The sequence below is a fragment of the Terrapene carolina genome, unplaced genomic scaffold, assembly GCF_002925995.2.
Source record: "Terrapene carolina triunguis isolate 2854851 unplaced genomic scaffold, T_m_triunguis-2.0 Scaffold242, whole genome shotgun sequence".
Lineage (NCBI taxonomy): Eukaryota > Metazoa > Chordata > Testudines > Emydidae > Terrapene > Terrapene triunguis.
The window spans coordinates 9,366,098-9,377,213 of NW_020664593.1; the positions used below are offsets into that span (position 1 = coordinate 9,366,098).

At 39.1% G+C, this 11,116-nt stretch overlaps 1 protein-coding gene across 1 annotated transcript in view; it reads left to right on the forward strand.

Moving 5' to 3' along the window:
• Window positions 1-11,116, forward strand: part of CFAP44 (cilia and flagella associated protein 44) — an 82,500-nt gene that overhangs the window by 26,541 nt on the left and 44,843 nt on the right. Inside the window, exons 11-16 of the mRNA XM_026657390.2 lie at window positions 802-957; window positions 1,372-1,419; window positions 2,581-2,680; window positions 4,009-4,103; window positions 9,931-10,140; window positions 10,624-10,734. Of these exons, the coding sequence (XP_026513175.1) occupies window positions 802-957; window positions 1,372-1,419; window positions 2,581-2,680; window positions 4,009-4,103; window positions 9,931-10,140; window positions 10,624-10,734 (720 nt within the window). The remainder of the gene's footprint in view (window positions 1-801; window positions 958-1,371; window positions 1,420-2,580; window positions 2,681-4,008; window positions 4,104-9,930; window positions 10,141-10,623; window positions 10,735-11,116) is intronic.

The following is an 11,116-nucleotide window of genomic DNA, read 5'->3' on the forward strand; positions in this document are numbered from 1 at the left end:
GTGGGTTTTACAATCATATTTTCCTGTTTTGTTTTTGTTTGTTTTTGGTTTAGTTTCCTCCCCTATTGCTGCATAAAAGACCCAAACAATGGAAAACTGAGTGTTCAGGGAAAGAGGGAAACTGACAGTAGACAAATTACTGTTAAATGCTCAAAATAAACAAAGTGAAAAAAGTGTGTCTTTTTCCATCTAATCTTTTAGTTGTAGTAATTATAGGCAGTGGTTACAGCTGTAGGAAAAAAGTTTCAGATGAGGTTTTTGGTTTGATTTTTTTTTTTTACATTGATGGTATTCTTTATGTAAATGTCGTTGTGGCAAAAGGGTGCTGAACTGGCAGATCTGGAAGCCGAAATCTGCTCTTTATCCACAGAGCAGGCAGTGGAGGTGCAAGCTTTCTCACTCTGTCATTCCACACTGCCTCACTAGGGACAACCTCTAGGAGGCAGTTTTACTCTCCATAGTTGTGACACTGCCAACATGGGTACTAAGTAGTGCCAATTGTAGTTAATGATTTTTGGGATATGGGTAATAATCCAATTCCTAGAGGACAGAGACCTATAAACACATTTTACATGGGCCACTGAACAGATATTAGATGGTAACAGCCTCTGATTGGCTTGAACATGACCTGGAGCAGTCATAGTAATGTAGACATGACAGGCTCCCTATTCTATATCCTGAGCCACCCATTCCCTTGGATTCTTATCATTTGATTTTATATTGCCATTGTGCGTGTTAATGTGAGATGTGTTGGCATTTGGATTAATGAACGCTGTTCTGTTCACTTCCAACTGCTTGAAGGTGTGGGACTTTGAGACGATAGATGCAGCTGATTCTGTGGATGACACAGGTCTACTAGAGATGGAGCATATGAATGAACTTCTTGTTGGCAAGAATGTCAACTTGAGCTCCATCATGAAAATTCATGATCTTGGACAGCCCATTTGGTATGCTCAGGTAAGACATATTTGCATTCTTATCAGCTCTGTGGAGCAATATTGGAGAGGCATGTGGTGATGCATTGCCAGAGGAAATCTGCTTTGAGGCAATCTGTTTTTTCTTGTAGAACTAGTACCCTGTCTCCTCCTGGATTATTTTTAGAGTAGAATAACATTTGAGTCTCTCTTCTGGCTTTGAGAGCGGGAGCTACATAGGAGTGGGAGAATTTGGAAGTATCATTCCCAGGCTTCATTGCCCTGTTCTGCTGCTGAGCACCAGGTGAAATTGACATCAGACTGAGGTCTAAATCCTGTTTCTTCCAGATGATTTTGAGATTCTTACCTACAGTATTTGTAAGGAATTACAAGGATTGATGCTATTTTCAAACTTAATTTGAAAGAACATTCAGGTGTTAAATATTTATTTCTTTAGGATTCCAATGGAGCCATCTGGAAGCTTGATCTGAGTTTTTCAAATGTCGTAAGTTTTATTCCTACCCACCCTGTTTTTTAAGTTCCTTTAATTACACTGTGTGGCCACACAGTGCCATCCAACTTTTGACCAACTGTACAGCTGAGGATTTAGTGTTATTATCAGGCACATCTTTATGATTTATCTTCACTGCTTCATTAATTACAACTATTGGCCAAGATTTTCAAAGGTAACTATTGATTTTGGGTCCCTCAATTATTGACTGCTAAACTGGAGCTACCTTAAAGGAGCCTGATTCTCAAAGGGTGGGAAGTGACGGACATTAATATGGGAAGTTAATGTGCGGGCTGCTACTGCAACCTGTCTGGATAGGTATTTCTGAAGTGCCCATCACTATTGTATCTAGATGACACTGAGGACAACATTCACATCTCTCAGAGGGGTAGCCGTGTTAGTCTGGATCTGTAAAAAGTGACAAAGAGTCCTGTGGCACCTGATAGACTACTGTAGTCTATCAGGTGCCACAGGACTCTTTGTTGCTTTTTACATTCACATCTCTGTTCATTTGATCAAACTGATTGCTACTATTACTGCTGTAGATCTGCTATTGGTGGAGAGGGTCACATGAGCAGAAAAGTTAAAACAGACACTTAGTGTTTGATCAAAAATTCCATCAAGCAGATCCCGTAGCAGCAGATAAATGAAGTTGCAGCACAATTATGGCAAAAAGCTATGTAGAAAGTGTATAGTAAATACAGCAGTGTATATGGAAACCTATTTTTCTCCTTGGGTTGGAAAAAGACTTCCAGTGAAATATAAAGCCCTTGGCTTAAGGTTATTTTCTCAGCCTTCAGAGCAATAGTTTTCTATTATAAATTTGATCTCCAGGCATTGTACCTCCCAATATAATATGTTATTCACCTTTATTTTTACATATCTGATGCCATATTTTTAAATCCAGGTGCTTAATATGCCTGTAAAAATTTGCTCATGCACCCGTTGTACAATCAAAACGAGCATTTGCAGGTACAAAAAGGGAACTGTATTTGTGGGTATCCTGTTGCATGTATAAACACCACATTTTTGCATGCAGTAGATATAGGGCAGATTTTGCACGTTTATTTTAGATGTCCATTTTATGTTGATGAGGCATTGCAAGGCGTTTTCAGTCTCTGAATGTAGGAGAACTCTGTTCTGATTTCTCCGTAGACCCATGATCCAGAGTGCCTGTTTACCTTTCACTCGGGAAAGATTGAAGCCATGGGTGTCTCTCCTGTCACATATCTCATGGCCACTACTGCACTTGACCGTAAGTACAACTCTTCCCTAAGCGGTTAACTTGTAAGGGCAGGGTTGCAGCTGTCAGGCTCATTGTGGAATTATTCTGTTTTAAACTAATGTGTTTAGTTCACAGTTATAGTGGAAGTGTGTCTTTACTTTGTAAGGATATCTACCAGCTGGTCATTATTCCTGGGGACAGTTTTTTTTATTAATTAGAACAGATCATTAATGGGTTGAAGCCACATAAAGTGCAAGGAGTGTCTGAGCTCAAGAACTAGGTTTTCAATTAAAGAAAGTCTCAATGTGAAGCTTTATAAACTCTGTTCACTGTGAAAGAACAACAGAAAAGGGGAGAATTTTGTTTAAATAACAGCTTTCATATTCCAGACTCAGTGGATCAATAACAGTGTTTTATTCTGTGTTTTGTAATGCACCACATACATTTATGGCACTGTATAAACAGTTCTGAGTATTAATACTTGTGCCTTTCTTGGCAATTGCAACAGCTATCATGTCCTCATTAATAGTTTATCTCGGACTATGGACATTTATTTAATTTATGAAAGTGTGCCTGAACAAGCCTTTATTACTTCACTTTAGCAACTGTTAGAGAGGGAAGGAATATTGGCCAGTTCATTGACATTATCCTTCATGCTTTTCAGAAAGTGCCACAGAGTCTTAAACTTGATCTTGTCAGCTATTAATTATGTATGGTGTACTACTTGAATCCATGCATTGTGGCCTGAAGGCAAAATTCCTACCAATTGAGCCAAACTGACACCTATGAGGGTTGCTGGTTGTTATTGAACTGTATGCACTAACAGGGGTTTCCACATCCCATTAATTCCAGCTAAAGTGAAACTGGCTGTTATCTGGATTCTTCTCCATTTTAACCCATTTAATCACTTTCCTCAAAGGCAAATCCAAGAATCATCATATCATTTTTTCTTATGCTGTCAGCACAGGACTTCCTTTAGTACATGTCAGTGTTGCTCCTGTGACTACTCAAGAATGACCCCAGCTGGCCAATGAGGCTCATTCCTCCTTGTTCAGAGCTGAATATATTATTTCCGCAACAGTCTCAGCCCCTATTACTCTTGGGTGTCAGTGTTTAGGTCAGAATTAATAAAGCTAGTGTTTCCTTCGTGATAGTACAGAAAGCTACAGTACACCATAACCATCAGCCAGGTACTTGCACTTGTGAGTTTTGATGTGAAATGAAAGATTACTAACTTTCCATTCAACCTTTCATTAAGATACATCAGAAATTTGTCCATAAATCTTAACAAGTAGTTTTTCAAGAAAAAATTGTCTGCAATAACCTGTCTCCTTTCCACTCCCATCTGTTTTACACAGACTCAGTGCGTATCTATGATTTCATTGGCAATTGTCAGTTGACTGAGATTAAGTTTAAACAGGGAGGAACGGCACTGACTTGGGCACCCCGAGTGGTAAGTTTACCCTACTGCAGTGTGTTAACATGGATTCATAATGTGGCTATTTCATTGCAATCACACATATTCATGACACAGGGTTTTAATAAAATTATTGGCCAGCTTTGGCCTTTATGAATCACCATTGGTGAGGTTATTTCACAGTGGTAAGATAAAGGTCTGGGAAATTTTTTCTTCCTTCACTGTGATATGTGCATATGAGCAAGCTTTTTGCACTATAGAGGATTATCCCAGAGCACTAGAGCTTGGATTTATTGTATGGGTGTTTCCCCATTTGTCCTGGCTTGCCAGGCATTCTACATGGCCTGTTGTACGGATTTGTAAAGGTGAGCAATGTGGACACTCCCAGATAATACTTTGAGTCTATGTCTAGAATAGAGTTTTTGCTCTTTAACTCAAGCTTATTAATTGCTGAAATGGGGTGGCAGTCACCTCTTGCAAGCGCCCCTGTGACCGGGGCTCCAGAGAGGCCACGCTGAGATTGCTCAATTAGGGCAAACTGCAAAGAATGGGGCAGACAATCCCCAAAATTGGTGGTTATTCTAATACTTAGATTCACCAAGGGAGAAACAAAACAACTTCCACAATACCTTACTGGTTACCCAGAAGCCAGAAATACAGTTCCCTTAAAGTAACCCAGCCTTGAGCTCCCAGCCAGACAGCCAAGTCAAATATGATGAGGATTACTGAAAATCTTGTTCACCATATAAAAGGTTCTACCAATCCCAAAGGAACAGACACATTACCCACCAGGTTAATGAATATCTCAGATCTTACCCAAATACACACTTACAGACAATTCTTTTTAACTAAACTAAGATTTATTAAAAAGAAAAGAGAATGTATTGGTTAAAAGATCTTTATACATACAGATATGAATAAAGTTCTTAGGTCAGTTTCACAGAAGAGATGATGAGCTTTAGAGCTGCAAAAAGTCCTTTCAGAATTAGTCCATAGGTTACAGTCCAATGTCCAATATCAGGGTGATCCAGGTGGGACTGGATACCTCAGTCTTGTGACTCAAACTTCCCCTGATGAAGCTTAAGCAGATCTGAGATAAAAGGATCAGCAGCCAAGATTTCTTCATATAGATCACTGGCAGGCTGTAATAGCCTCTTGACAGAGGGTATTCCTTGGGTGAAGAATAGCTGCTTTGTAGTAAAACTACCTATTTCCTATGTATACACAAGTAACTAGTTGCATTCATCAGCATAAGGTAGTTATCCATTAAGCAGTTCATAGACAGTTTACTACAAACTTCAAAGAGAAATATAGACAATGACATTATTACACCCAAGTTTCATCTAAATGTTAATATTCCCTTTAGATCTCAGAATCAGTGGGTATAGTAATAGACTGGAACCGTCTGTTTACATCTAACAAGATATAAGTAAACACATACAGTCAGTATTACCTCTAATTGTCTAACAATACAGGTTTGCATTTCAAAGCTCTAGTCTATCGAACATGAAATGGCCCTAATTACCATTTATATACTTATATGGAGTGTCTATTCTACCTTTTAAAAACATATTAGCTAACTTGAGTTAATTGGCAATCAATTAACTTGAGTTAAACTCTTGTGTAGACATGTTTTTGAGCAAACATTTATAGTAAGCCTGCAGAAGTCACTTATACCGGCAATCAGAGAGAGAAATACTGTACCTTGATTTTTAAAGGGTAGGGTGGCTTTATGACTGTGCTTTCAAGAGCATTTGTGCTATGCAATCTTATGACTATATTATAGGTGACCAGTTGTGTGCTTATGGAGTAAGCTGATTGGGCCCTACAAATATACAGCACTATACTCAGGGCCAGATTTACAAGGGTAAACAGATACTTTTAAAGATGCAGCTAGGTACCTAACTCTTATTGAAAGTCAGTGGGAATTAGGCACCTTACCTGCTTATGCTTTTGTAAATCCCACTAGATGCCTCTCTGCATCTTTAAGTGCTTAAATACCTTTGTAAATCTGGCCCATAGTGCATCCTAGAACTTTTTCATTCAGTTTCCTTTGAAGTATTGATATCTGAACACTGCCTGAGGGAGAATACTTGGCTAGATGGATAAAAGGACTGAGCCTAGTACTGCAAGTAGCTAGTCAATGAAAGTAAGTCAATTTATATCATATGCTATGAGCCATTTATTTGTCTAGGATCATTTAAATATCTCTTCCCTAAAAAGAATATTAGAAGCTGCCGTTGGTTCAGATAGTGTCCCTAGCCTCTGTTTACCAGAAGCTGGGAATGGGCGACAGGCGATGGATCACTTGATGATTGCCCTGTTCTGTTCATTCCCTCTGGGGCACCTGGCATTGGCCACTGTCAGAAGACAGGATACTTGGCTAGATGGACCTTTGGTCTGACCCAATATGGCGGTTCTTACGTTCTTACACCACTGTCCTGTGAGTTACAAGCATGTGAGTCCCTCTGGCCTGACATCAAAATCAAAGCTCATTTTCCATGGTGGTATGTAGCATCACTAAACACTACTAGGCTTTTAAAATTAAACCATGTTCCCTGCATATGACTCTTTCCTTCATGTATGTGGACAATAGAAACTACATATAGAACGATTTATGAGATGGGGTATATGTTAACTCTAGAGCTGTGTGTTATACAGTTTCTCAATATCAGCCTGATGTTGATCCCAGGTAAAGTAATGGAGTAGCTGATATGGAACTTGATTAAATTAAATTATCCTCTAATACTTTATTAATGCCAATCAGCAAAGATTTATGGAAAATTGACCCTGTCCTACTAACTTAATTTTTTAAATGAAAATGCGTATTTGGTTGATAAAGGCAATGGTCTCAATACAATATACTTCATTAAGGTATTTGATGTGGCACTGCACTATGTTTTGATTAAAAAATTAGAACAATACAAAATGAACATGGGACACATTAAATGGATTAACAGTGGACTGACAGGTCTCATAATGTAATTATATTTGGGGACTCATCATTGAGCAGGTGTGTTTCTAGTGAGGCCCGACAGTGATTAGTTTTTGCCCTACGCTATTTAACATTATTATTAATGACCTGGAAGGAAACAAAATCATCACCAAGAAAGTTTGCAGATGACACACAGATTAGGGGAGTGGTAAATAATGAAGAATACAAGTCACTGATGCAGCGTGATCTGGATCGCTTGGTAGAATTGGAAGTCAAATCCTACTGAGGAAGATAGAAAGGAGCATAAATTCTGGCAAGTCGAGGGTAAAAGTATAATTAGGCAGGCCAAAAAAGAATTTGAAGAGCAACTAACAAAAGACAAAATATAACAGCAATTCTTTTTAAAGTATGTCAGAAGCTGGAAGAGCAGGAAGCCTGCCATGTAATCAATGGGGCCACTGGATGATCAAGGTGCTAAAGGAACTCTCAAAGAAGACAAGGCTGTTGCAGAAAAACTAAATGAAGTCTTTGCATTGGTCTTCACTGCAGAGGATGTGAGGGAGATTTCTACACTGGAGCCATTCTTTCTGGTGGCAGATCTGAAGAGCTGTCCCAGGTTGAGGTGTCAGTAGAGAAGGTTTTGGAACAAACTGATAAATTAAATGGTAGTAAGTCATCAGAACCAGATGGTATTCACCTAAGAGTTCTGAAGGAACTCAATTATGAAATTGCAGAACTACTAACTGTGGTATATGTAACCTGTTGCTTAAGTGAACCTCTGTTCAGATGACTGGAGGATAGATAATCTAACACTGATTTTTAAGAATCTCCAAAGGCGATACTGGTAATTACAGGCCAGTAAGCTTAACTTCCATACCAGGAAATTGGTTGAAGCTATAGAGAAGAACAGAAATATCAGATATGTAGATGAACATGATATGTTGGGGAAGAGTCAACACAGCTTTTGTAAAGGGAAATCATGCCTTACCAATCTATTAAAATTCTTTGAGGGGGTCAACAAATATGTGGACAAAGGTGATCCAGTGGATATAGTATACTTGGATTTTCAGAAAGCCTTCAACAAGGTACGTACCCAAAGGCTCTTAAGCAAAGTAAGTAGTTATGTCATAAGAGGAAAGGTCCGCTCATGGATCACTAAATGGTTAAAACTCAGGAAATAAAGGGTAGGAATAAATGGCGAGTTTTTGGAATGGAGTGTACTGGGACCAATGCTGTTTAACATGTTCATAAATGATGTGGAAAAAGGGGTAAACAATGAGGTGGCAAAATTCGCAGACAATACAAAATGATTCAAAATAGTTAAGTCTAAAGCAGACTGCAAAGAGTTATGAAGGAATCTCACAAAACTGAGTGATTGCATAACAAAATGGCAGATGAAATTCATTGTTTATAAATGAAAAGTAATGCATTTTGGAAAACATAATCCCAATTTTACATATAAAATAATGGGGTCTAAATTAGCTGTTGCCACTCAAGAAAGAGATCTTGGAGTCATTGTGGACAGTTCTCTGAAAACATGTGCTCAATCTGGAGTGGCTGTCAAAAACGCTAGCAATGTTAGGAACCATTAGGAAAGGAACAGGTAAGACAGGAAATATCATAATGCCACTATATAAATCCATGGCACCCACACCTGGAATACTACCTCCACTTTTAGTTGCCCCATCTCAAAAAAGATATGTAAGAATTGGAAAAGATACAAGAAGGGCAACAAAAGTTATCAGGGGTATGGAACAGCTTCCATATGAAGAAAGATTAAAAAGATTTGTATTATTCTTGTTAGAAAGGAGATGACTGAGGGGGATATGATAGAAGTCTATAAAATCATGAATGGTGTGGAGAAAGTGAGTAGGGAGGTGTTATTTACCTCTTCACATAACACAAGAACCCAGGATCACCCAATGAAATTAATAGGCATCAGGTTAAAAACTAACATAAGGAACTAAACAGGCAACCTGTGGAACTTGTTGCCATGGGGTGTTGTGAAGGCCAAAACCATAACTAGGTTAAAAAAAGAATTGAGTAAGTCCATGGAGGATAGGTCCATCAATGGCTATTAGCCAACATGGTCAGGGATGCAACTCCATGCTCTGGATGGCCCTAAACCTCTGACTGCCAGAAGCTGGGAGTGGAGGACAGGCGGGTAGATGGATCCCTCAATAATTGCCCTGTTCTCTTTATTACCTCTGAAGCATCTGACATTGGCCACTGTTGGAAGACAGTATACTGGGCTAGATGGATCATTGGTCTGACTCAGTATGGTCATTCTTATGTTGTTCTAATGGTAAACTGGTTGAAGCGAATAATGTGTTTTAATATGGCCAAATGTAAGGTTATACATCTAGGAACAAATAATTTATGCCATACTTACAGGATGAGGCACTCTATCCTGAGAAGTAGCGATTCTGAAAAAGATGTGGGGGTCATGGTGTATAGTCAGCTGAACCTGAGCTCACAGTGTGATGATATAATAACAAGAGCTAACGCAGTCCCTGGATACATAAATGGGAATATTGAGTAGGAGTGCAGAGGTTATATTACTTCTGTATTTGGCACTGGTGCAACTGCTACAGGAATATTTGATAGTGGGCTCTTCAATTTAGCAGACAAAGGTATAACAAGATTCAATGGCTAGAGGTTGAAGCTAGACAAATTCAGAGTGGAAATAAGGTGTACATTTTTAACCATGAGAGCAATTAACCATTGGAACAACTTACCAAGGTTTGTTGTGGCTAAAATCAAGGTTGGATGTTTTTCTAAAAGATATGCTTTAGTTCAAACAAGAATTATTTTGAGGAAGGTATGGTCTGTGTTATGTATGTTCACAGTGGTCTCTCCTGGCCTTGGAGTCTACAAATTTTATCTTTTGCCTGAAGATGCAAGCGTTTTTAATTTCATTACACACAGGTAAATCCCAAAGGAGGTCTAATTGCTGTTGGGTTTGAAGATGGTGTTGTTCGCATTATTGAAGTTTATGATCCCAGGGGACTCGCCATTGTTGCAGGACGGACCAATGTAGGGAATGCAGAGATGCGTCTGAAACAAGCTTTTAAACCCCACACTGCTGCAGTTACAGCCTTGGCATATGAACGAAATGGGGAAGTAATTGCCACAGGGGTATGTCTGACTTATTCACTGAATTGTTTTTATTAAGCCAAAAATATAAAACTATTTTAATGTGACATGATTGTGCTTATTTATTGATTTATCCAATCATACCTGCCTCAAGGAGGCTTTTCTTGTGATCTCCTCTTAGCCATTGCAGGAAATAGCATCTGCTGTCACATGGACCATGGAGATCAAGGGTTGTATGGACTACAGGGTAAGACCCCTGCAAAAGCAGGAGAGGCTCAGGAAGAAAAGATCCCAAAGCACTTGTGAGAGGATAACTTAGTGCCTAGAATTACCTGATTTTCTGTATCTGTGATGGGTCTAAGTAGATTATCTATCCAGTTAGTAGGGAGTTGTATTGGGTGACAAGTATTGGGAATGCACAGCATTGAGGTGAGGGGTGTATGCGGCCCTTATTTGAAGTATGTGAAATGGTTAGAGAGCCTTGAAGTGCATGCTTTTTGTTACCTTCTTTCTTTTCTTTCTCAGAGTAAAGACAAAACAGTCTTCTTCTTTGCCGTTGAAGACAAATATGAGCCAATTGGATACATTTGTGTCCCTGGGCCCGTGCAGGCATTACAGTGGTCTCCACCTTCTCACGTGAGTAGTGAATGTTTTTCCTGGCACTTGGATCTTATTTTTAAAAGAAGCTGTTTCAACACACTGATGTTATATCCTACATTGTTATCTTAAGGATGAAGAATCCTCATCTAAACAATGTATTACAGACACTTTGCTGACATACTCTTCATGCCATTTCAGGATGAGAGCTATTACTAAACAGAATTGTCCTTCAGTGCAATCACTTAAGAGTTTTGGACCCGAGCAACAGAGTCAGGATCACCTGGAAGCCATTAGAAACATGGCCGACCACCTTGACTTGCTCCTGTGTGAGAAACAAGCCTTTGCATCCACTAGTGAAACTTTTACGGCTTAAAGCAACAGAGGGTCCTGTGGCACCTTTAAGACTAACAAAAGTATT